At 44.1% G+C, this 27,437-nt stretch overlaps 1 protein-coding gene across 1 annotated transcript in view; it reads left to right on the forward strand.

Moving 5' to 3' along the window:
* The window catches only part of GPR139 (G protein-coupled receptor 139), a 43,728-nt gene extending 17,384 nt beyond the window's left edge, over nt 1-26,344 (forward strand). Inside the window, exon 2 of the mRNA XM_068969476.1 lies at nt 25,410-26,344. Coding sequence (XP_068825577.1) covers nt 25,410-26,344 — 935 coding nt within the window. The remainder of the gene's footprint in view (nt 1-25,409) is intronic.
* Nucleotides 26,345-27,437: the final 1,093 nt, after the last annotated feature.

A 27,437-nucleotide genomic window follows, 5' to 3' on the forward strand; every position in this document is an offset into this window, starting at 1 on the left:
GGATGGGGGATGGCACTGCTGGAGATGGGGTGGGGCTGTCAGGGCAGATATTTACCACTACCTGGAAAATCCCCTCTTCCCCTCTGTGATCTGACATGATACGTGTGTTCTGATCACAAGTCTGTTTCTTCATCACACACACACTGAGTGTCTCCTTCAGCATCAGAACCACTGCCAAGGACTGGGGATAAGAAAGGAGAATGAACTTTTCCCATGCTTTCAAGACATACACTACACTGTCCAGTACACAAAACAAGTAAATTGAAAATGATTAGGTTGTATCATATGAAATTGTCAATATTTGGCCACTTCTTACCTTTTAAAAAGTCCATTCTGTATGGTTCAATCGATTATCCAATAGTGTAATAACTTGCTGTACTAAAGAAAAACTCAGGATGATGTGAAAGTCCCAAACCCTCAGCACACTTCTTCCTCCGCCATCCCCCTGTGCCAGAATCCACAGCTGCAGCTTGGAAAGCAGGACCGCTGAAACCTTGATGGTAGAATCATAACGAACTTTGAGTGCCTGCTACCTGTTGGACAGTGTTTCTGGCACTTTCCATGAGTTAACTAATTTAATCCTAATCAAGTAGGTGCTGTTATTACCCCTCATTTTACATATAAGGAAACTGAGGCACAAGGTAAGTGATTAAGTGGCTCGAGGTCACGCAGTTACTTCTATTGCAAAGACGGACCTCTGACCCAGACACCAGGAGCCAGAGCCTGTGTGCCCATCTATCAGCTGCAGCAAGAGATAGAGATTTCCATGGTACTTTCCATCAGTTTTGTGAGAGATTTAGGGAGATTTCAGGCACAAGCAGGGCTGCTTGGGAACCCAGGAGACAAAGTACAAACCAGAGTTGGAAAGGAGACCATTCTCCCCACCGTTGGGAGCTTAGAATGCTGTGGATAGAATCTTCTTTCCGTTCCATTTTCTAATCAACTATTGTTATTACCTTTGACTTTGGTCCTCTTGAGGTCTCAGCTGCTGGTTCCAATAATGTTTTGACTACTTTCTTGAGTTCTGTAAACATACTATTGTATCATCTGCAAATAAGAATAATAAGTTATGCTTTCTTGAATAGTTTCACCTCTTTGTTTAGTTTCCTACCTTAGCATTTTGTTGAAACCGTAGATTTGGATTCTATTAGTAGTAGTATTAGTATGTAACATTAGTTAAGTTAGTTTTACCAATTTCATGAGACTGAGGAAAATGGATTGAGGTTTTGAGCAAATGTAGACAAATGGCTTCAGGAACAGAAGGGCAAGAGCCTGGGTGGAGTTGAGCAGTCCTGCAGTAACTCAGGTATAATATGATGCCGTCTAGACGTGGATGCTGCATTAAACAAATATTTGTCAAGTGTCTACTGTCTGTCAGAAACTGTGCTAGAGACACAAAACGAGGCAGACACACGCCTGTCCCCTACCCCAGAGCCCCCAGTATCAGGCTGCCTGAGGAAAGAGAAAAGATAGGGTTCATCAAGGAAGTATTTCGATAAAGAATTAGCTGGATGTGGTCTTACGGGTGAGCAACAAAAATTATTTCAAGTCTCAAAACCTATCACTAGGAAATCAACTGATATTTTTATTAGCTTCCAAAATCTATTACAATCTACTCACCTGAAAAAAAAAAAAAAAAGATGAGAACAAGGAAATGGGAATTTTTCATCTATGAATGCTTTTGAAAATGTGGATTCAAGAGAAATTAACAGGCATTTTAATTTTCTGCTATCTCATTCCTGATACCAATGAGGCTCCTCTGAAATATCTCGTGATAATTAACATTTGCCTAGCGCTCTTTGAGTTGCAAAGGCGCTTCCCATGCATTGTCTCCTTCAGTCCCCACAACAACCTTGGGAGTTTGCAAAGCAATTTCACTGAGGTTATCACTCTGCAGTCTTGAATTCTCAAACCTCATTTCCCCACGGTCCATATGCTAGCCAAGCCTGTCATTTTACAGTTCTGCAAACACAGCATGGTTTCACACTTGCTTGATTTTGTACTTGTGGTTCCCTCTGCCAAGAAAGGAGCCCATCCCTTCTCTGTCCAACCAAGGAGGGCCCTCTGCATTCTGGGAAACCCTGGGCAGGTAGGCAAAGACCTTTTACCCTGGGGCAGCAAGGTAGGTCCACTACCTTGGAGTCGGGAGCACCCCGGGATGGTGCTCCTGTCAGTGGCAGACCAGCAGACTAGTGAATGCAGAATCTGCCCTGCAGCTAATTTGGTGTCAGTAGAACAATGGTCCCAAGGCCCTCTGACTTCTTAGAAAGTGTAGCAGTTACAGTTGGACAGACCTGAGTTCAAATCCTGGCTTCGTGACTTACTAGGTGTGTAAACTTGGGCAACTCTAAATCCAGTCCAAATACCCTCCTCTATAGGATGGATCTGATAACACCAATCTATAAAGTGAGGGAAGCAGCAATGAAAATTGAGTGTAAAACACTTATCCTAAGATTGCTAAGTAGAAGTTATCCTTTTTATTATTAAGACCACTTCCAGGCATTCCCTGGCAGTCCAGTGGTTAAAACTCTGCACTTTCACTGCCAAAGACCTGGGTTCAATCCCTGGTCAGAGAACTAAGATCCCACAAGCCATGTGATGTGGCCAACCAAAAAAAAAGAAAATGTAAACAGTGTGGAAACCTGGAGAAATATAGTAATATTTTTTTTTAAAGACCACTTCCTTCATGACAGAAAAATGTATAGAATCATTCATTGTCATTATCAGCATCACTGCTACTACTACTACTGCTATTAGTACTTACATTTTCTCTTATTTCTAAAAGGGAAAAAAAGACTTGCATTTTTTACTGACATTTTCCCTATCATCTCTTGGAAATGGTATTTCTGCTAGGAAAAGAAAGAGAGGCAGAGGCAGATTATTTTGTCGTAGGGAGACCATAGGGGCATCAATGGGGGGAGGGGTGGACTAGACCAGCTGGCTCCTTGAGGGTCAAGGACAAGGGTCATCCTAATGAAATGGAAGAGGAGCATTACAGGAAGGGAGAACTCCATAGGCAAAGCTCAAAGCTGGAGGCAATGGGCTTGTTTGGGGTGCTGCAGGTGCCACGGTTCCTCTAAACTGGGAAACAGGGAAGGAAAGAGTGGTGAGTGAAATGAGATGGACAAGGGAGCTGAGGTCACAATTCCAGTGATGTCTACTATGCAAGTCCTAACTTTTTTAGGCACTTTCAATGCATTAACTACTTTAGTCCTCACAATTGTCTCCATTTCAAGATGCACACATGGAGGCACAGAGACGTTAAGTAACTTGCCCAGGGTCACACAGCACGTAGGAGTCAGATCTGGATCCCATGCCCATGCTCATCATCACAGCACTAGTCAGGGCAGTACTGGTTTCTTTTCTTCTGTGATGTTCAGGCAGAACATCAAACCATAAAAGATACAGGCCCCCTGAAAATCACAAAGAAGCAAACTGTCCTTCACCTGCTGAACCCAGCTTAGGCAGAATGGTAGCTAATCTCTCTCTCTGCCACCTCCCTGTGTGCAGAGGTGGGTCTTTAGAAGTTCCCAAACATAAATCCATTTCCATGTAATTATAGCTCCTTGACCTACATGTCATTCAGCTATGTACATGGGCTGGAGGCACAAAAACCAATTTCTCCAAGCAGAGAAAATTGCTTCCTGAGGCCCCCGGGTAATTAGACATTGTCTTCCGGGCATGGCCTGTTCCCTGTCCGTCCACGTCCCCTGGCACAGGTACTGCCACTTCAATCCCGCATCGGCTGAGGGGAATGCAGGTCCCATCGTGGAACAGAACATCCACCAGGACGGTAGCCTTGAAGAGCGTGCAGCGCGCGGGGGGTGTGCATCAGAGAATTTCCGACGTTCTTGAACATCCAGATCCTGTGGAGGTTTCCCCTGCCAGCCTAAGAGGAGAAGGGGACATATTATGCAGGAAGATGGTACCTCTAAACATTTCTGCTGCTGCTGTGAAATTGTATATAGGAGGAGAGTTATTGCACATATGAAGAGAGTAACATGGAAACTTACAATACCATATGTAAAACAGATAGCCAGTGGAAATTTGCTATATGACTCAGGGAACTCAAACGGGGGGCTCTGTGACAGTCTAGAGGGGTGGAAAGAGTCTAGTGGGGAGATGGGAGGGAGGTTCAGGAGGGAGGGGGACATGGGAAGAAAAAAAAAACTTTTATATAGGAGGAAGCTACAGTGCCAACCCATGTTTGAAAGTTTCAATGAACGATGTAAAGGAAACTGTTCTCCACCACCCCCTCATCTACCTTCAGGGATGTCTGTGGTTAGGTACAGAAATAATAGGCATCTTCCTTAGTAAAACCCTTTAGTGCTTAAAGCCCTTCAGTGAATCTCCATTGCCTCAGGACAAATTCAACTCAAACCCAGTTTAAATCATTAGAATCAAGTGCTGTTACTTCTCTACCTCTTCTCCCACCAGGGCTCCCTCCAGCTCCCACTCCAGCTCTGGGCTGGGACAGGCAGATGGCAGACATGAGTGAGGCCCATGGGGACTTACTGAGCTGGAGGCTAGCCCCAAGCGGAAATGTGGACCCAGTGTGGCCTCCCCTTCCAGTTTTCAAAAGGAGCTCAAATCTTTGATTGGACATGAAATACTCCAATTTGTAAACATGGCAACTGATTCAAAAACGTCCAAGACATACCTGCAGCCTGAAATCAGCCCCTTGGGCCCCCAGTCTGTGATTCTCTAGGTCGGACTCATCATCCCTTCCTAAGCACAGCCAAGGCATGCTTCCTCCCACTATTGTGGAGCTTGTCTCTGGGGATTGATCTGGCTTCTGCCAGGCTAGGAGCTCCAGGAAGGAAGAAACCATTTCCTCTGATTTACTAGGACATCCATGACTGTAGCAAGGTGCCTGAATTCAGCAGGAAGTCAATATCTCTAAGGGTTGGCCGAAAGGTTCATTCGGTTTTTTTCCACGTGTGCATGCATGCAAAGTTACTTCAGTTGTGTCCGACTCTTTGCAAACCTGTGGACTGTAGCCCACCAGGCTCCTCTGTTCATGGGATTCTCCAGGCAAGAATACTGGAGTGGGTTGCTGTTTCCTTCTCCGGGGGATCTTCCCCACCCAGGGATCAAACCCACATCTCCTGTGACTCCTGCATTGCAGATGGATTCTTTCCACTGAGCCGCTAGGGAAGCCCACTTTCCTCTTTAAGATGGCTCTAATAGAACTTAGTTGCCATTAACTTCATTCAGAACAATTTTCTTAGATAGTATTGTGACAGCTGACATATCAGCATGCATTTTTTTTTAAAGTATCAAAATTGGTGAATTTTTGTGTAACCATTTTAATACTGAAGATGGAAGGGGAAAAAGCAACATTTTTGGCAATATAATGCTTTATTATTTCAAGAAAAGTAAAAACATAACTGAAATGCAAAAAAAAAATGTGCAGTGTATGGAGAAGAAATTATGACTGATTGAATGTGTCAAAAATGGTTTATGAATTTTCTTGCTGAAGATCTTGCTAGAACAGTTGAAGTTGATAGTGATCAAATTGAGATATTAATTGAGAACAATCAACATTATACTACACAGGAGATAGCTAATATACTCAAAATATGCAATTGAAGTATTGAAAACCATTTGCACCAGTTTGGTTATATTAATCACTTTGATGTTTGGGTTGCACATAAGTTAAATGGAAAAGAAAAAACCTCCTTGACTGTATTTCCACATGTAATTCTCTCATTAAACATAACAAAAATGTTCTATTTTAAAACAAATTGTAATGGGCAATGAAAAGTGGATACTGTACAATAATGTGGAATGGAACATGGAACAAGAGAAATGAACCACCACCAACCATACCAAAGACAGATCTTTATTCAAAGAAGGTGATGTTGTGTATATGGTGGGATTGGAAGTGAGTCCTCTATTATGAGCTCCTGCTCAAAACCAGACAATTACTTCCAACAGTACTGCTCCCAACTAGACCAACTGTAGGCAGCACTTGATGAAAACCATTCAAAATTAGTCAACAGAAAATACATAATCTTCCATCAGGATAACACAAGACCACGTGTTTCTTTGATGACCAGGCAAAAACTGTTACAGCTTGGCTGGGAAGTTCTGATTCATCTGCTGTATTCACCAGACATTACATCTTCAGCTTTTCATTTATTTTGGCCTTTACAAAATTCTCCTAATGGAAAAAATTTCAATTCCCTAGAAGACTGTAAAAGGCACTTAGAAGAGTTCTTTGCTCAAAAAAATAAAAGTACTGGGAAGATGGAATTATGAAGTTGCCTGAAAAATGGCAGAAGGTAGTGGAACAAAATGGTAAATATATTGTTCAGTAAAGTTCTTGGTGTAAATGGAAAATGTGTCTTTTATTTTTACTTAAAAAACTAAAGGAACTTTTTGGCCAACTCAGAGGCAGGAAGGGGCAGGAAGTTGGACTGAGTAAGGAGTCCTGGTGAACACACAAAGTCCTCTTCACCCCTGAGTCTCTTTGGTTGAGCTGGCAAGCAACAAAATGACCACTTACTGAGCACTCACTGTGTGCCAAACACACTTCTCAGCTCTTGATTTAATTCCCACAAGAACCCTAGGAGACAGGAATTATTATCCTCACTTTACAAATGAGGAACTTCAAGGCACGGAGTGTTTAAGTAACTCAGCCAAGATCACAAAGCTAGGAATTGACAAACTTGGGATTTAAGTCCACAGAGTCTGGTTTCCGAATTGGTGCTCCCTGCTTTCTGACAAGGGAAAGAGTTGATGCTCTAAGAAAGAAGCTAGCACATCCAATGTACAAGTGTGTGTGCATGCTCAGTCGTGTCAAGTGTTTGTGACCCATGGACTATATCCCACCAGGCTCCGCTGTCCACAGAATTTTCTAGGCAAGAATACTGCAGTGGGTTGCCATTTTCTCCCCCTGGGTATCTTTCCTACCCAGGGATCAAACCTATGTCTCTTGCATCTCCTGCCTTGACAGGCAGATTCTCTACCACTGAGCCACCTGGGATGAATAATACTTTTGAGCACCTGCTAAATGCTAGGCATAGTATTAATGCTCTACTGTATGAGGTTACTCAGTCTTCTTTCTTAAATTTTATTTATTTAATTTTGGCTGCACTGAGCTTTGCACTTTTGCCTTCATTGCTGCACATGGGCTTTCGCTAGTTGCAGCAAGTGGGGACTACTCTCTAGTTCTCTAGTTGCGGTGCACAGGCTTCTCGCTGCGGTAGCTTCTCTTGTTAGGGAGCACGGGCTCTAGAGTGCAGGCTTAGTAATTGTGCACATGGGCTCAGCTATGGCATGTGAAATCTTCCTGGATCAGGAACTGAACCCAGGTTGCATGCATTGGCAGCCAGATTCCTATGCACTGGACTACCAGGGAAGTCCTACTCAGTCTTCTTAAGAAGTCCTTTGGGAAATAGTATTGTGCCTGTTGCACAGATGAGGAAACTGAGTTAAGACCATGCCTGGACAAGTAAATGGGTAATCTGAACCTAGATCCATCAACCATCTTAGGAGGAAACAGGAAAATTTTCCCAAGAGGCTACCTAGAGAAACCCGGTTTAGAGAGAAGACAGAGAGATGGGATAAGATCATGTCATCATGGACAGAATGGAGCACCTCAGAAGTGACAGCCAGCAGATGAATGCTCCACAGAGAGTGCCTTGGGGAATCCATTCATCCACCCATCCATCCATCCACCTGTCACTCTTTTATTTCTCTAACATTGACAGAGTGCATACTCTTTGTTTGCCCTGTGATAGGCCCCCCAAGGTTCACAGAAAAGAAATACAGTCTCTGCCTCCCAGGGACTCCCAGTTAATGGATTGGTAAAGATTTGAAGGAGATCATTATAAAAGGTTCTAAATACTCTATCCAATAAGGTGCTTACCTCAGTGCCTTGAGAACAGGAAAGGCTTTAAAAATAAAAAGTCTGCCAGGCAAAGTGGTATAGGCAGGGAGAAGATTCCAAGCAGAAGAAATAGCCCATAGTGTGCTACAAAGCTAGGAAAGAGCACTGCACACTGGGGCAACAGCTCATGAAGTGAAGAGCGTTTGCATGGGATGCAAAGATATGGAAGGTATCTGGATGTTTGTGCAAAGACATGGGATTTTGCTCTAGAGCAGAGGTCTCAAATCCAAGACCCATGGGTCACTGTGTGTTTGTGTATGTGTGTGTTGCTTGAAATATTGGATGACCGAGCCACAGTTGGCTTCCCTGGTAGCTCAGTGGTAAAGAATCCACCTGCAGTTCGACCCCTGGGTCAGAAGGATCCCCTGGAAACAGAAATGGCAGCCCACTCCAGTATTCTTGCCTGGAAAAGTCCCACGGACAGAGGAGCCTGGCATGCTGCAGTCCACGGGGTTGCAGAGAGTTGGACACGACTGAGCAACTGAGTACAGCCACAGTTGGTTGTCATTCCCTTCTGGGAAACCACTTGTTGTTGTCCAGTTTCTCAGTCATGTCTGACTCTTTGCAACCCCATGGACTGCAGCACACCAGGCTTCCCTGTCCTTTACTATCTCCCGGAGTTTATTCAAACTAATGTCCATTGAGTTGATGATACCATCCAACCATCTCATCTTCTGTCTCCCCACTCTCCTGCCTGCAATCTTTCCCAGCATCAGGGAAACCAGTAGGTGGAAATGAACAGTGACTGCTCTCTTGAAAGGGAATATAAGCTAGGGAGTCGATTAAAGGCCCCTGCAGGCTCACCTCACACATTGATGTCAGCTGCCTGGTATCTTGTGACATCTGAGTTTATAAGCCATGGCATAGTCACTGAAGGGAGCAAGGAGTTTGAATGATTCCTCATGCTGCCTTGGGATGACTTATTCAGTAAGATCTCAGCACCCTGAGCCCAGGGTCTTGTACTCCTTGAGAGACTGATCCAGGCTTGGCACATAGTTAGGCATCACTGAATTTATACTGAACTGAAATTGGATTCACATGGAAGATTCTGGCACAAAACATTGAGAAGCTGATAGTCTTTAAAAGATCTCTCTCCCACTGAACACTAAATTAATTTCCAATTACCCTTGATCACATCACCTGACTTATTTTCCACAGTAAACACTTAGCAATCTTCCAGTCTATTCAAAACTATGACAAAGCCCTTTTCTGCATGTCTACAATGTCATATTAATCTATATTCATAATCATTCATTCAATAGATATTTAGAGTACCTACCATATGCCTAGGACTTCTTTCATGGTTCAGTGGTAAAGAATCCACCTGCCAATGCAGGAGATGCAGGTTAGACCCCCGGGTTGGGAAGATCCCCTGGAAAAGGAAATAGCAACCCACTTGTGTATTCTTGCCTAGGAAATCCCATCGACAGAGGAGCCTAGTAGGTTACAGCACTTGGTTGCTAAGTCGTTGCAGTTGTGTCCAACTCTTTATGACCCAGTGGCCTGTAGCCCACCAGCCTCCTCTGTCCATGGGGATTCTCCAGCCAAGAATACTGGAGTGGGTTGCCATGCCCTCCTCCGGGGAATCTTCCCTACCAAAGGACTGAACCCGTGTCTCTTATGTCTTCTGCATTGGCAGGCAGGTTCTTTACCCACTGAGCCACCTGGGAAGCCTAAGTTACAGTACATGAGGGTCACAAAAGAGTCAGACACAACTTAGTGATTAAACAACAACAACCATATGCCTGGGACTGTGTAAGAGGTTGGCAATATGTTAATAGTAATACACTTCATGCCCTTCTGGACTTCTAACCTAATAGTTACAGTGTTAAAATTAGATGGCCTATATGGTACCATGCACTGTGCCTGGCACTTTCCATGTGTTAATTCATTTAATGCTCACAAAAGCCTGTACTGTATCATTATTTTTTACATAGATGTGCCAACTGAAGCACAGAAAGGTTAAGTAAATTGTCCAAGTTCACACAGCTAGAAAGTGGCAGAAGCAGGTTTGCACCCTAGCAGCAAGTCTCCAGAATCTTTATTCTTTGCCTCTTTTCATTCTGGGATGACACTGGGAATCCCTGAAGTGCCTCCCAAATCATCAAAGAAGTGTTCGTGAGAGTTGTGCTAACATTGGTGTTGGTGGTGTCTGTAGCAATGGAACCCTGGTGTTGGTGGTGTCTATAGCAATGGAACCCTGGGTAAGTAGATTGACCTTTACAACATGTCCTGGGACTTTTGTTTATCCTAGCGAGTGGGATTTGTTTCTTGGCATCACGTGGTATTGCTTTTCCTTCTTTTAACTTGGAGACATTTGATGCAGACCTTATACTAGAAAGCAGCTGGAGGTGCAAAGTCGACAGCTGATTGCTGCAGGTTATACCTGGCTTTAGCTGCAGGGCAATCAGCTGTCCCTAGGAAATGGTCCCTGGGAAGAGAGCCTTCAGGCTAGAAAGACAGCTTGGGTTATTAGCTGAAGAATTATTTGTTTAATTTATCTATTATGTTCCTCGTTCTTGACTGTGTCACCTATGGCCCCATTTCCTTTGCTCATGCAGGTCCTGGATCCCAGCTCCTCTTCACACTTTCATGCAGCTTTCCCAGGCCCCAAAGTCAGAATTCATTCCCACTTTCTCCCTGTGGGCCCAAGAAAATACCTGGGCTCCCTGGGTCACACTCGCTTCTCAGTCATGCAACCTCTTTCCCTTTCTGCCTCCCTTGCCAGTGGAGAGAGACTTGCCTCCTCGCTCCAGCAGCCTCAGTACTGTGAATGCCACATTGCACCTGCCCAGCACATGCTTTTTGAATAAGAAAAGGTCCACAGAAACGTGTGATTCACCCAAGGCCTCAGAGCTAATAGGTAGCAGAACTGACCTATACTTGGTTAAAATAGATCGTAAGCCCCTTGTGGACACGATCCACCTATGTGTTTGCACAGTGCTGCATCTGCAGTGCGTGGCCCAGTGCCTGGTGTAGGGTGAGTTGCTCAGTAAATGTTTGTGAAATGTGTAAATGAGTGCCAGCCTCCTTTAATTGTCCCATTGTCCTTGACTGCACAGAAGATAGGCAACAGGAATGAAGCTTTCATACTGGCTGTGTTTTATATGCATGATTGATAAGAAATTTGCCCATAGCTGCAAATACCTACCCCCAGCAGCCACTGGGAGACAGATGGATGGTGCTTAGCGCAAGATGTTTAATCAAACAGTGACAACCTGAGCGGAGCCACAATTAGCCTCTGACACCCGAGTGAACTCCAGATGAAGAGCCCAAAAGCCTCTGATTTCCTGTTGGTCCCCTGACACCCAGTGACCATCACTCTGGGTCCACAAAGCTGTCAGGCAAATGAGCATCCTGTGCACACAGCAGCCACCAGCGGCAAGCACCTGGGGTGAATCCCAGGGAGGATTAGCCAGTGTAAGCACCATTCCATATCCGGAGGAGCCACAGAGAGGGCCCCAGTCATAAACCTTGTACTTGAAGGGAGAAATTAGACCTTCAGAGGCAGAGATGAACCCCCTGTCTCTTTATCCTTGCTTATTCCCAGGGGCTGGGAGTGGCAGGTGTTCTTTAAAAAAAAAAAACAAAACTTCTTACTTTGTATTGGGGTATAGCCAGCTAACACTGTTGTGATAGTTGCAGGTGAACAGTGAAAGGGTTCAGCCATATGTATACCTCTTTCCATTCTCCCCCAAACTCCCTTCCCATCCAGGCTGCTACGCATCATTGAGCAGAGTTCCATGTGCTATGCAGTATGTCCTCGTTGGTTATCCATTTTAAATACAGCAGTGTGTACATGTCCATCCCAAACTCCCTATCCCTCCCTCCCCATCTTTCCCCCGGCAACCATGTTTGTTCCCGACGTCTATGAGTCTCTTTCTATTTTGTAAGTTCATTTGTATCTTTTCTTTTTAGATTCCATGTATAAGGGATGTCATAGGATATTTTGCCTTCTCCGTCTGATTTACTTCACTCAGTATGACAGTCTCAGGGCTTCCCAGGTGACGCTAGAGGTAAAGAACCCACCTGCTAATGCAGGAGATATAAGAGACCCAGGTTCGATCTCTGGGCTGGGAAGATCCTCTGGAGGAGGAAATGGTAACTCACTCCAGTATTGTTGCCTGAAAAATCCCATGGGCAGAGGAGCCTCGTAGGCTATAGTCCATGGGGTCACAAAGAGTCAGGCATGACTGAAGTGACTTAGCACTTAGTATGACAATCTCTAATCTCTAGGCCCATCCATGTTGGCTCTATTTCATTCTTTTTAATGGCAGAGTCATAGTTCATTGTACATATGTACTACATCTTTTTATCCGCCCCTCTGTCGATGGACATTTAGGTTGCTTCCATGTCTTGGCTACTGTAACAGTGTTGCAGTGAACACTGGGGTGCATGTTTGGGTCCTTCTGGATCATGTTTTTCTCTGGATATATGCCCAGAAGTGGCACTGCTCTATTTTTAGTTTTAAGGAACCTCCATACCATTCTCCATAGTGGCTATACCAGTTGGTAAGTATTCTTGAAGGACTTACAAATCCTCTGTAGGGAATTTTTCCCTCAGCTACCTCATGCCATATACATACCAGCTGACACCCACTGTTAAATAAAAAAAAAGAAACAGAGAAAGAATTGACCCATTTCTACTTAATGGTCAGTTCCCTTGAGCTAATGATGGAAGAAACTGGATGAGCAGGTCCATCAAACGGACTCTAAAGTCTAATAAATTGTTTTTGAATCCTAGGTCCAGAGCACATTTGATATCTAGTGGGCCAGTCTCTTAACCCACTGAGCCTCAGTGTTCTCAACTCTATAATGGGCTTATTAATAAATAGTATCTACCTCCTAATGTTGTGTGAGGATTAAATTTGATTCCAGTAAAACCTCTAACAAGTGGGCCACAATAGCAAGTGCCTAGTAAAGGGAATCATTATTAATAAACGTCCCAATTATTACTGCAGATGCTCAGCCCTTGTATTATAGATCTGTGTGAGTGGAAGAATTGGAAGAGGCATTGGACACTTTTGCATCCAACTTCAGTCAACTTCTTCACCCTCTGAGCCTCCGTCTCTCTCATCTATAATAAAGGGATGAAAATAGTATCTACTTTATTAGCAAATATTGTATATTGGATATTTGAAAGTGAAAGTGTTAGTCACTCAGTCATGTCTGACTCTTTGCAATCCCATGGACTGTAGCCTGCCAGGATCCTCTGTCCATAAAATTTTCCTGGCAAGAATACTGGAGTGGGTTGCCATTCTGTTCTCCAGGGGATCTTCCCAACCCAAGAATCGAACCCAGGTTTCCTACATTGTGGGCAGATTTTTTACTATCTGAGCCACCTAGGGAAGCCCTGTTGAATATTTAATATTAGATATTGTTTGATATTATAGACATGAAATATTCTTCATAGATGAAGAACTGAGTTCAGGGCCTGACAAACAGTAAACACTCAGTAACTGTTAGCTGCCCTGAGAGGATGATGAGGGATCTTCCTTTTTCCTTCTCTTTGCCTTGGCACATACTGGTCACACTCTCTGGGAGCCCTCCCTTTTCTTGTGTACCTGTTAAACCCTTGCCCACCTTTACCGAATGGGAGCTATGATACTATTTTTAAATTAGTGCTTTGTTAACTGGCTCGCTTTGAAGATCTGGAAATTGAGGCCCTGAGAAGGGAAGCAACTTGTCCAGGAGCACACAAGTGTCTATGTGAGAACTCAGTCTAATCCCGAGGGGTCTCCTAACAAAATTGAAAAGGCTAAGGATGCTTTCTTTTTTCAGTTTTATCAAGATATCATTGGCATACATCACTGCATAAGAGTAAGGTGTACAGTATGATGACTGACTTACGTATAGCATGAAATGATTACTCCAATGAGTTTAGTTGACATCCGTCATCTCATACAGATGCAATACAAGAAAAAGAGAAAGCAGGAAAGGAAACAAAAATAGTTTTCCTTGTGATGAGAACTCTTGAGATTTACTGTTTAACAACTTTCATATGTAACATACAGCAGCCTGAAGGACACTTTTACTGCACGAGTAAGAAAAATAAGTCAGAGGACTCTCCTAGAGCCAGTTCTCCAAGCCTCAAGAACTACACCGGGAGAAGCCCCACCTAGACCCGTGTTGTTGCCTCTGCATCAGGCTTTTGCCTGGTCCAGTTTGTCGCCTTCACAGGACTGGTCATCACACTCAAAGACACTAACTGAGACCACTTACCACACGCTCTCCCTGTACCAGGCACCATGCCAAGAGCTTTATCTGCGTGTGATTCCCTCTAATCCTCAAAACAGCCCTCTGAACCAGACACCACTGTTACCCTCATTTATCACTTTCCCCCTGCACTTACTTGCCCAAGGGTGCCGTGAGAAATGTGAGGAACTGGAGTGCTAACCCAGCTCCTGCAGACTCCAAAATCCATGCCTCTCACTTTTACCCAAGCCCATTCTTTCTGATAATTCTTCTGCTCTCTGTTTCCTGGCCAGTCACCTCAAGCCCTGCCCACATCTGTCTCTGTGACAAAAGCCCCAGAGCTGAGAAAAAAACACAGCTGCATCCCTCACTTGGCACAAAACTTGACCCAGAATGGCACCATCAAGTGCTCTCAAAATGCATCTTAGACTTCCCAGCTGTGCCATCTTGGGCAGGTGGCTCACCCTTTCTGAATATTAGTTTCTCCTCATTTGTAAAATAGAGATCAGAGAATGCTTGCACTGCCATTTTATATACTTCTTTAAATCAGCTCAGTTTTTAAATAAAGTTACTTTATACACAGGCTTTTATCACTGCCCTAAATGGAAAAATAACATTCCTCTAATACCATTTAAATTAAATACATAACTTGGAAAGTAAAAATATTCATCAGCAAATCTCATAAAATCATCTCATCTATACAAAGCCATCCAGCACACAGTAGATGTTCAATATATGGCAGTCATAAGACAATGAAGCTTGGCACTGAGAAGTGTGGTTTGGAAACATTTGAGTCGTTGGCCAGCTTGAATGTGGTTTCCCAGTTGAGAATCTAGTAGTTGTCATGGTTACCCAAAGAAGCTGCCCCTGGTCAAAAAGCCAGAATCAATTTTACTGACAAGAGAAGGCCAACTGATTGGTCCCTGGCCTAGATGCTGACTCCCTTCTCCCCATTGCCCTGACTCAGACTGGCCTGAGGTGGCAGCAATCTTAGCTCTTGCTGACTAGGCAACTGCAAAGGCAGGCTTGGTTGGTGGTGGTTTAGTCGCTAAGTCATGTCCGACTCTTGTGACCCTATGGACTGTAGCCTGCCAGGCTCCTCTGTCCGTGAGATTCTCCAGGCAAGAATACTGGAGTGGGTTGTCTTGCTAGGTCTCAACTAGTCCTGGTCAACACCGGAAATGACTACTTCCTTAAGTTCTGAGGGAAAGGAAAGCTGCACTGTGGATTCCAGTCCTAAGACTTCCTCATGGCAAATCCCCACAGCGTTTTTGTTTTTTTTCTCCCATGATGGCAGACATCACCAATGCGTCACAGCACTACCAGACACAAGTGTGATTTTGGGAAAAGTTTCAATACGGTCACTGCTGAGTTTTCCAGATTTGCTGGCATATTGAGTGCAGCACTTTCACAGCATCATCTTTCAGGATTTGAAATAGCTCAACTGGAATTCCAGCACCTCCACTAGCCTTGTTCGTAGTGACGCTTTCTAAGGCCCACTTGACTTCACATTCCAGGATGTCTGGCTCTAGGTGATTGATCACACCATTGTGATTATCTTGGTCATTGAAGATCTTTTTTGTACAGTTCTGTGTATTCTTGCCACCTCTTCTTAATATCTTCTGCTTCTGTTAGGTCCATACCATTTCTGTCCTTTATCAAGCCCATCTTTGCATGAAATGTTCCCTTGGTATCTCTAATTTTTCTGGAAGAGATCTCTAGTCTTTCCCAATCTGTTGTTTTCCTCTATTTCTTTGCATTGATCCCTGAGGAAGGCTTTCTTATCTCTTCTTGCTATTCTTTGGAACTCTGCATTCAGATGCTTATATCTTTCCTTTTCTCCTTTGCTTTTCACTTCTCTTCTTTTCACAGCTACTTATAAGGCCTCCCCTGACAGCCATTTTGCTTTTTTGTATTTCTTTTCCATGGGGATGGTTGATCACTGTCTCCTGTACAATGTCACGAACCTCATTCCATAGTTCATCAGGCACTCTATCTATCAGATCTAGGCCCTTAAACCTATTTCCCACTTCCACTGTATAATCATAAGGGATTTGATTTAGGTCATACCTGAATGATCTAGTAGTTTTCCCTACTTTCTTCAATTTAAGTCTGAATTTGGCAATAAGGAGTTCATGATCTGAGCCATAGTCAGCTCCCAGTCCTGTTTTTACTGAGTGTATAGAGCTTCTCCATCTTTGGCTGTGAAGAACTGATGCTTTTGAACTGTGGTGTTGGAGAAGACTCTTGAGAGTCCCTTGGACTGCAAGGAGACCCAACCAGTCCATTCTGAAGGAGATCAGCCCTGGGATTTCTTCAGAAGGAATGATGCTCAAGCTGAAACTCCAGTACTTTGGCCACCTCATGCAGAGTTGACTCATTGGAAAAGACTCTGATGCTGGGAAGGATTGGGGGCAGGAGGAGAAGGGGATGACAGAGGATGAGATGGCTGGATGGCATCACTGACTCGATGGACGTGAGTCTGAGTGAACTCCGGGAGTTGGTGATGGACAGGGAGGGCTGGTATGCTGCAATTCATGGGGCCGGCAAAGAGTCGGACATGACTGAGCGACTGAACTGAACTTCAATATGGTGTCCAGCAGCCCCTACCAATCAATTGAAGATTTAATATTTTTGTCATCCCTGCCTCAAGCTGTGCTCTCACTCTAGGCATGAGATCCTAGAGCAATTCAAAGAAAGCAGGAAACACTGATCCTGCTTTGAGAAGAATACATTCAAATGCTAAGTGTGGTGACAAGTAGTATAACAGTGAAGGGCATGATAGTAAAATTACAAAGAAAATTAAAGGGCTATCAAAATAAGAACTAGAATTTAAAAAGAACAAAGGCTGTTTCAGAGGACCTAAGGGACACCTGAATCATCAAGTAGTAAAGCGCAATGGTTTTCTCCACCAAACAGAGAAACAAAGAGGAGGCTGGAGGTGAAATACAGATGCAGCTAGAGGGACTGGGAATGAAGAATTTCCAGATAAGGTGACAGGACTGTAATGCCTGGAATGATCCATAGAGGGAAATGGGACTCTGCTATGGATTCGTTGAGAGCTCGCACTCTCGCCTATTCAGCTCCACTTCCAGCACGGGGTCTGGCCTCTAGCTCAATATGGTCTGCTGAACTGAACTGTGTGTTCAGGCCAGATGTGAAAAGTAACAATTAACATTTACAGAGTGCTCACCATGTTCTGGGAGCATTTGACACACTTTATTTCCTCTATCTTTCTATCAGTCTATGATGATACCGTTTATATTGATGCCAAATTCACAGATGTAGGAACTGAGGCTCAGGGAGATTAGTCACTCTACTTCATAACTTCTTCCACTATGATTTGCAACTTTTAGCCTGCAAAGAGCAAAAGGAACAAATGGCCCTTCCAGGAAGCTTGAAGGCATCTCTTAGGGATTACCTTCCTATGAAGTGGGGCCCCACTGTCTGATCTCCACTCCACCAGCCACAGTCAGTTTTATGCCTCTAACAACCAACTTCAGGAAGGACATCCACATTCCCTGGCTTCTGCTCTGAAGCAAGTGGAACAACAGGAAACAAGGATGGCCACTGGCCAGCAGGCAGTGCCTGGGGTTGGAAACCCTTCCCTGCTCCTCTCCTAGGAGCCCTCAGGAGGGCACAACCTCCTGAAGACCTCCTGACACCGTCCACAGAGGCCAAAAAAACTGAATACCAAGTCTTGTCAGCATCATCTTCCCCACCAGCCCGCCCCCACTGGAGACAGGAGATTTTCTTGAGGCTGATGGGGTGGGAAGGGTCCAGAGGGGGTAGGGGCAGAGTCAGTCAGCAGATGCAGAAGCAGCCTGGGCACATGGGGGTAGGTTAGGGTGCATTTGTTTTCCTTGGGTTTTGTGGCTCCTTCTTTGGGGAAAGGAGAGAGCATCTTGAGTGGGGAACAGTTTGAAGAGCAGTGAGGGAGCAGTTAAGGACAGGACAGCTGAGAGCTCTTAACCTGAGAGGACGCAGCACCTAGGCAGCAGTGTCTGTGTGGGAAAACAGGGAGGGGCACCGGGCTGCTTCTTGGGGAGGGGCACCACCTTGAGCTTTCAAGAGTACCTGGTGTTCCCAAGTGGTGTGGAGCAGAGCCCAAAGCCCCTTTCCTGTGGGCCTCTTTTAAAGGCATTCAGGAAACACCTCCAGGGGTTTCAGAATTGTCCTTTAGGCTCAGCTGGGGCACTCAAGACACAATTAGAGGCAGGGGCTCTCCCAAGCTGAGTGCTGTCCTGCCACCAAGTTGAGCCCTGCTCGTAGCACACAGCATGGGTCTGCCCTGCTCCTTGAGGAGCCACAGGTATCAGGCTGGGCTCTCGGGTCTTCCCTGATGTCCACCAGGTGGCTGGGCACCTCTGGGGAGTGGTCACACGCTTCTGGATGCCACTGATGCCACACATTCTCTGCAATGGAGGCACAGATGACAAAGACATTGGCCTAAGGGTGAGAGAGTGTGCAAGAGGGTCATACTCCTCCTGGCCCTGCATCCCACAGGTCTGGGCCCACCATGCACTCAGGGCACTGTAATCATCAGACACTGCAGAGCTGTTCTCCTTGGGGAAGGCATCAGTTTTGTAGCTCTGAGTCCCATCACCTGCCACCACACACCTGATGCTCTGCATCGTCGGTGTGGCAGCTGCAATGGAAACAATGCCTCCTTCCACTTTTGGCCCCTCTAGATGCAGCAACCTGGTGCCCTCCCTACCACAGGGGAACCGGGGCAGTAGCAGCAGCCTGGTTCAGGATTCCAGAGCTAGCATCATTTTGTTTCCCCTTTCTCCACTCCAAGATCTGTAACTGAAAAGGTAACAATAAGGAAAGCAGCAGCCCAAAAGAGGCAATGTCCCATCACACAGTTCAGCCCCCACAGCTGATCTAAACAAGGACACTGCTGATTTCTTGCTCGTGGGACTTGGAAATTGCTTTCCCTAAAAATCTGTCCTTGAGGTACCTTCCAGCAGCCACATAAATAACACCACCAGAATTGCTCACAATGTCAGGGGTCCTGCTGTGTCTGTAGGACACGAGGACTGCCTCTTCTAGTGCAAAACATGGGCATCCGAAGGAGAGGGGGGATTCATTTAAGTCACAGGTGATGGTGGCTGAAAGGGTTGAATGGTTCTCTTTTGGGAAATTCACAAGAACATGATTTAGGATGCAGAGAGAGGATTTGTAGAAGGTAATCCCAGGAATTTAATCAGCCCAAATACACAACTCTCTGTTCTTTTTGGAAGACCTGCATGGACCAAACAGCTGTGGTATCAGTGGCTTGCTCTAGTTCACATAACTGCCACTGCAGTCAGAAAGTGCTCTTTGGATGTCTAACCTAAATCTTTTTGTAGCTTCAACTTGAGCTTCTTTACTTCTTACAAATTCTATTAGCTGTCTTTAGGAAGAGAGGAGGCTGACAGGGAGGGAAAGAGGGAGGAAGGAAGGGAAAAGGGAGAACAGGAGGGAAGGAGAGAGAGGGGAAGAGAAAAAATGTGTTATCCTTTAAACCAGCATTTCTACTTTGGAGAACTTATTCCACAGAAATATGCAAAGATGTTTAATGAAACTCTGTAGTGGCCAAAATAATAAAATAAGTAATGTCCAGCCATAGGTGAATATTTCCTGAATATTGTTGACATAGGAAGATTCTAATTTCTAATTTTTTAAAAAAAACAGCTTGCACGACAGTATTAGTGTATGACCTCATTTTGTGGTGATGATCACATTACTAATTATATTTATAATTATAGGCATGTAAATATCCTGGAGAAACAAACACCAAATGGTTAATCTCTGTTCTGGTGGCAGTATCGTAAACTATTGTAAACCAGTACTTACAGCCTTAACACAACAGTGTAGGATTGTTTGTCCTGGTTCTTAGGCTGACTGGGCTCAGCTGGATGGCTCTTGCTCGGGGTCTCTAGCAGTTGCAGCAGAGAAGCAGCTGGGACTGCCATTATCAGGGGTTCCATTGAGCTGGACATCCAAGAGTGTTCACTCACATGACAACTGATGTTGGATGTCAGCTATGAACTCACCTGGGGCTTTCAATCAGAGTCCCTACGCACAGCCTCTGCAAGTGACATGGACTTCTCACAGTTGGACTCCAAGATAGAGCTTCCCAAAATAAGTTTTCTTTTGAAAAACTTACAGTCTGATTGTGCAATGTCACTCCCACAACAGTCTCCTGGTTAAAAGTGAGTCACAGGACCAACCCTGAATCAAAAGGAAGAGACTGCACAGAGGCATGAATATCAGGAGGTGGTTCCCTGAGGGCCATCTAAGCAACTAGATATTGTAATATTTCTAGAAAATGGGATTTGGACAGACTTTCACTTTCCAGTGTCTGATGTAATAGTTAAATGTACCAGCACAGGAGACAAAAAGCCTGGCTGTCCTGGCTCACCACTCGCTTTCTGTGTGACCTCAAACAAGTTACTTATAACCTCTCTGAGCCTCAAAGCTTTTAGATAACTGTTATGACCTCATAGGGTGGTTGTAAAGATTAAATTGAAGTGTTGTATGTAAGATGCTTAAAAATAAATGCTCAATAAAAGTGAGCTAATAATATTATTATGCACTGTTATGTTCAATTTTTACAAGTATATTTTACTTTTATAATTGAGGAAAATAATTTTCAAAGACCAAAAAAAACTAGACATGTAGCGGAATTAAGAAATGTAAACTCCAACCTCCCAGTCAGGGCTCTTCTGAGGAATCTGAAGGGACTCTTATTCCTCACAGACATAGAAAATACCTCAGCAAAACCTTGACCCTTCCCCTCTGCTCCAGTCAACCACCCAGTGGTGGGGTCTGACAGCCCGACCTGTGTTGTTCTTTTAGCTGTTCCCCAAATCCTCTCAAATTTGTGTACAGTAAGCTGCAAAATATAGGAAATGAATTCCCCCAATAATATAACCAAGAAGCTTTGCAATCACAAAACATGGGCTTTATATTACCCAGGAGCTTAAACCTGTCCAAAGACAACATTGACAGAAAGGATTTGTTTTATAGAAGCATTGATATTTTGATCATGAAGTTGATGGGGACTTGCTTGGATGGGATTTGGTTGGGTTTCCACACAACAGATTCTTGGGCCAGTTAGTTTGAGGAAAAAAGTAAGAAATGGAATTTCAGGCGGTGATGACTCGGGTTCCTTCGCTTATTCAACCTTTATAAATACACACAGGCCCTGTCAACACCACTCCTTTTCTTCGGGGAAAAGCTGTCACAGTGGAAATGAAAGGATTTTTCAATGTGAGGAATTATAGCAAATGTCAAACCCTAAGAGTTGAAAATTCTACCTTCTCATTTCTTTTTCAGAAAATCAATACACAGGCACTGTTCCAGTCCCCTCTGGGTCTCTGTGGCTCACACATCTCTCTCATCCCAAGGATGTCTTAAGTGTTCTTGATGTTGCCTTGGGGGCAAATCTACCTGCATGAAAGAAATGGGAAACTCAATGGCTGCGGGTTAGTTTCTCGAGAGACGCAATTACTAGGAACTTAAGGAAATGTCAAATATGAATAGCTGGCAATTTCATTTGGAGTTGATGATTTGCCTGGCTTAAAACACTAATTAGATGGAGCTTGAATATTTTTAAAGAGTTTAGTTATGGAAGATTTTTAGCACCACACTACAAATAGGTTTCCATGAAGAAGTAAGAGATGGTGGTGAAGAGTCACTCTCTGCAGAATATATACAGTCAGCCGTCTGTATTTGTGAACGCTGCTACGTCACTTCAGTCGTGTCCGACTCTGTGCGACCCCATAGACAGCAGCCCACCAGGCTCCCCCGTCCCTGGGATTCTCCAGGCAAGAACACTGGAGTGGGTTGCCATTTCCTTCTCCAATGCATGAAAGTGAAAAGTGAAAGTGAAGTCGCTCAGTCGTGTCCAACTCTTGGCGACCCCAAGGACTGCAGCCTACCAGGCTCCTCCATCCATGGGATTTTTCCAGGCAAGAGTACTGGAGTGGGATGCCATTGCCTTCTCCGTATTTGTGAATGGGAACCCACAAAGTCAGAGAGCCATCTGTACTCTACAATTTTATACACAGGACTTGAGTACTGGCAGATTTTGGTATCAAAGGAAGGTCCTGGAACCAATACTCTGTGGATACTAAAGGATGACTGTATGACATTTCTTTCTGGGGAGATCTCAGCATTTATTCATTCTGTCCCCCCTTATAAGTCGGGAGCAGAGCAGGGGCATGAGAGAGATTTGGGGCATTATTTAATGAATGGGAAAAAGAGGTTCTGAGAAATAATGGCACTTTTCTAAGTCAGAGGCAACCTAGAGAACAGGAATCACTTTTCTCTGGCTGGAAACAAAGTTGAACTTGATATGCCATAAAGTCAGACAAAGCTGGATAAGTAAATTTTTGAAATTTCAGGATTAATAATACAAAGAATTTTGCTTTAATGGGCCTCTTTTCTTTAGTGTTGACTTAAAGTTTACTTATAATTTTTCTTTATTATACAGGGTATAACATACCTGCATGGTACTCCCACCCCTGTTTAGAAGTATTGATATTATCAAGTGGTTTTCAGCTCGAGTATTAGTCCTGGGTTTGAATACTGGATAACTTATATAATTGGTACCTTAACTCTCCACCACTTCAAAACGTTATTTCAAAGTGCTTTGAACAAGAACAAGGGCAGCACAGACTTAAACAAACAAATCAAAAACCTGACAGTGCCAAGTACAGAGAGGTTATGAGCAACTGGAACTCTCATACTCTACTGCTGGGAGTGCAGATTAGTAAAACCACTTTACAAAGCAGTTCAGCAATATCTGGGAAAGGCGAAGGTTCACATGCTCTGAAACATAGGAAACACACTTCTAATATGTATACGCTGCTGCTGCTGCTGCTGCTGCTGCTGCTGCTGCTAAGTCGCTTCAGTCACGTCCAACTCTGTGCGACCCCATAGACAGCAGCCCACCAGGCTCCACTTTCCCTGGGATTCTCCAGGCAAGAACACTGGAGTGGGTTGCTATTTCCTTCTCCAATGCATGAAAGTGAAAAGTGAAAGTGAAGTCGCTCAGTCATGTCCGACCCTCATCGACCCCATGGACTGGAGCCTTCCAGGCTCCTCTGCCCATGGAATTTTCCAGGCAAGAGTACTGGAGTGGGGTGCCATTGCCTTCTCCAATATGTATATGCTATCTGAGAGAAGCTCTCACATGTAGCTACTTCTCATGGAGAGCCATATCAAGGTATTAACTATAGCAGATTGTAAGAGCAAAATCCTAAAACCAGTTTAAATGTGTGTGTATGCATATATGTACACATATAGATGTCCATATAATATGTCAGTATATATACACACTGCTGCTGCTGCTGCTAAGTCGCTTTAGTCATGTCTGACCCTGTGCGACCCCATAGACGGCAGCCTACCAGGCTCCCCTGTCCTGGGATTCTCCAGGTAGAAACACTGGAGTGTTCTTCAGTGCATGAAAGTGAAAAGTGAAAGTGAGGTCGCTCAGTCGTGTCCAACTCTTAGCGACCCCATGGACTGCAGCCCACCAGGCTTCTCCGTCCATGAGATTTTCCAGGCAAGAGTACTGGAGTGGGGTGCCATGGCCTTCTCCAATATGTATATGCTATCTGAGAGAAGCTCTCACATGTAGCTACTTCTCATGGAGAGCCATATCAAGGTATTAACTATAGCAGATTGTAAGAGCAAAATCCTGAAACCAGTTTAAATGTGTGCATATGTATATACACATATAGATGTCCATATATGTCAGTACATATACACACTATAGACAGTTAAATGTATATGTCTATGTAATATGTGTATATATACATAGAGACATATATAGACTTAAGTTTGTATATGCATAAACATGCCTATGGATAAGTGAATAAGTAAATTCTGGCAAATTTATTAATGGAATTGCTCTATAGTCATTAAGATGAGTGAAACAGATCTACATGTATCAGTAAAAATAGATCTCAAAACCATCTTGTTGAGTGAAAAACAGCAGCATGTAGAGCGGCAGGTTCTGCATAAAAGAAATTTAAGATTATGCAAACGTGGCCCTAGAGATGACAGCACTGTGGCTGCCTCTAGGGAGAGAATGGGAGAAGGAAAAGATGAGCTGGAACAGTTTCAAAGAAGACTTCAACTGTGAATATAGCGTCATTTCTTCTTTTAAAAAAAATTAAAGCGTATGTGGCAAGATGTTAACATTTGTTTAATCTGAGTGATGAATATGGCAGGATGTGTATATTACATTTTCACTTGTGAACTATTGTGAAATAATTTTAAACAGGCATGCAAGAAAGACAGCCCTGGATACCAGCCCTGCCACCGCACTTCAAACAAGGGACATCAGTTCTCTGAGACCCTTGTTCGCAAACTATGATTAACAATGTTCAAATTTCAGAGTTGGTTGTGAGTTAATGAGAGTAAAGTGTAGAATGACTTTCAGATGTTATCCATTGGGATATCCTTTTAGAATGAGTCCCTAATGATTTTCCAGATGTATCTTATTCAGAGAGACATTTGCTTCTTAAAATTGATCAGAAATTATGTGGATGCATTTCAAAACAATTCTGATCTCCATAAAAATAATGTATTGCTATTTTTTTGCAACACTATATACAACATGTATTACACAGACATGTAAAGCACTAATTATTTAACTATGATTGCCCTGAGGGTGGTTGGAGTATAAGAGTGGAAGGAAATTTTACTTTTCTCTGCTATTAACTTTAATTATGTACCATGTGTGTAGACTACTTATTCTAAAAATAAATATAATTTATTTAAAAAATAATCTAAAGGTCATAGTCTTCTCCATTCTAAACCCACTTACAAAGGAAAGGTCTTCAAATCTAAGTTCTAAAGATTCTTTAGAGGTCACATAGTCCAATCTCCTACCTGAGCACAGGATACGCCATTCCAGCCCCATATCCTCCTTGAAGTCAGACGAAACAAAGAGCATAGGATTAAGGATTAGGAGATCTGAGTTTGGTTCCTGTCACCATGAATTACTAACTCTTGACTCTAAGCAAGTCCCTTAAGTTCTCTGAGCCTCAGTTTCATTTCTGAAATGAGGACACAGCAGCACCACTGTTGTGACTGTGTGAAGACAGATAAAGTACAATGTGAACATGAAATTTTGTCAAAATAGTGTCAGGATGTTTGTATGAGATGCAACTGCCGTGCAGAAGTTTCCCTCAAGAACATGGGTTCAGTCCCTTTGATTTCCATGGGAGTGCTCAATACACTATTCCTAAGGGGCCCCTAGTCACCGACAAAGTCATCTTGCTTCAGATGTAAACCAGATTCTCTTCTCTCCACAGCAAATATCCTAACCGTGATCATCCTCTCTCAGCTGGTGGCTAGGAGACAGAAGTCTTCGTACAACTATCTCTTGGCACTTGCTGCTGCTGACATCTTGGTCCTCTTTTTCATTGTGTTCGTGGACTTCCTATTGGAAGATTTCATCTTGAACATGCAGATGCCTCAGGTACCCGACAAGATCGTAGAAGTGCTGGAATTCTCATCCATCCACACTTCCATCTGGATTACTGTTCCATTAACTATTGACCGCTATATCGCAGTATGCCACCCGCTCAAGTACCACACGCTCTCCTACCCAGCCCGCACCCGGAAAGTCATCGTAAGTGTTTACGTCACCTGCTTCCTGACCAGTATCCCCTACTACTGGTGGCCCAACCTCTGGACTGAAGACTACATCAGCACCTCCATGCATCATGTCCTTATCTGGATTCACTGCTTCACTGTGTACTTGGTACCCTGTTCCATCTTCTTCATCTTGAACTCAATCATTGTGTACAAGCTCAGGAGGAAGAGCAATTTTCGCCTCCGTGGCTACTCCACGGGGAAAACCACTGCCATCTTGTTTACCATCACCTCCATCTTTGCCACCCTCTGGGCCCCACGCATCATCATGATCCTCTACCACCTTTACGGGGCACCCATCCAGAACCGCTGGCTGGTGCACGTCATGTCCGATGTTGCCAACATGCTGGCCCTTCTGAACACGGCCATCAACTTCTTCCTCTATTGCTTCATCAGCAAGCGGTTCCGCACCATGGCAGCCGCTACTCTCAAGGCCTTCTTCAAGTGCCAGAAGCAACCCGTTCAGTTCTACACCAACCATAACTTTTCCATAACAAGTAGCCCCTGGATCTCACCGGCCAACTCACACTGTATCAAGATGCTGGTGTACCAGTATGACAAAAATGGAAAACCTATAAAAGTATCCCCATGACCCCATCGGTTTGGCACCTAGTGCCTCTGCATAATCCATTTCCAGATGGGAACGTGGCCCATCCTGTGGCTGAAGAGCTCTCCTTAAGAATGCTAACCTGATTTCCTGTCTCCACAGACTGAGCAACTTTCAGACTGGTCAATGAGAAAAGATGGAGGAGAAAAACAACAAAAGCTTGAATCTTGTTTTCCTTTATGCATTTGTTTCCATCAAGTCATGTAGACGGCAAAAGTCTCTACCAGTTTGAAGATGTCATTGGAGGTTGTATCATTCTCCTGTGGCCTGTAAGGACACACCAAAGAGAAATAGTCTATGGACTTAGGCTTGGCATCATCCACAGTCACTGGGAACTGCTCATTTACATGACACATCAAGCCACAGTAGCACATAGCTGAGCCCACACTCTTCTTCCAAGAACTGAGGTCATCCATCATTTCCCTGTGTTGTTACCAGCAGCTAACAATGCAGACCAATTTGGGAATTTTCCAAGACTCCCTCTGTCCTAGGGAGGGTTTTGGTCTTGAAGTGGCCCTGACAGGGGAGGATTGAATCCTGCACAAACTCTGGCAGAGTTTCTGTGAAAATGCTCCAAACCAACATAACCATGACCCTCAGACCCTCAGGGGTCTAAGATGCAGTCTTTCTATTTGCCATGATGTATAGGTTTTATCTAATGCCTCCAAAACAAAGACCCTGCCTGGTGTGCAGGGCCATAGGAGGAATTCTTGAGCCCAGAAAAACAAAAAATAAGCCCACTCTTGCCATTGTTTCAATCCACCCTTGAGTCAGCTGTGTATGATCTCTTTACTGAAATAGCTTCTTCTTGCCATGCCACTCAAGCTTCCTGGAGAAGCCTTTATGTGTAGAGTTGCCAACCCTGCCACCCTGCTTGCTGACGCCCTCACCAAACTGTTTTATTTGAAGTGACTTTTGAACTGGATTTAATTTTTGAGGGTCAGGAACTGTAGCTCTCCAGGTGTGAAAGGAGGCAGTCTCAGCTCCACCCCGCAGTCCAGCTGGCATTGCCATTTGGCCACAAATGGTAATGAGAAGGTGCCCATGTTGTCTGCATGTCTGCCCTTTGATGCACATG

The sequence above is a fragment of the Capricornis sumatraensis genome, chromosome 3 (assembly GCF_032405125.1).
Source record: "Capricornis sumatraensis isolate serow.1 chromosome 3, serow.2, whole genome shotgun sequence".
Lineage (NCBI taxonomy): Eukaryota > Metazoa > Chordata > Mammalia > Artiodactyla > Bovidae > Capricornis > Capricornis sumatraensis.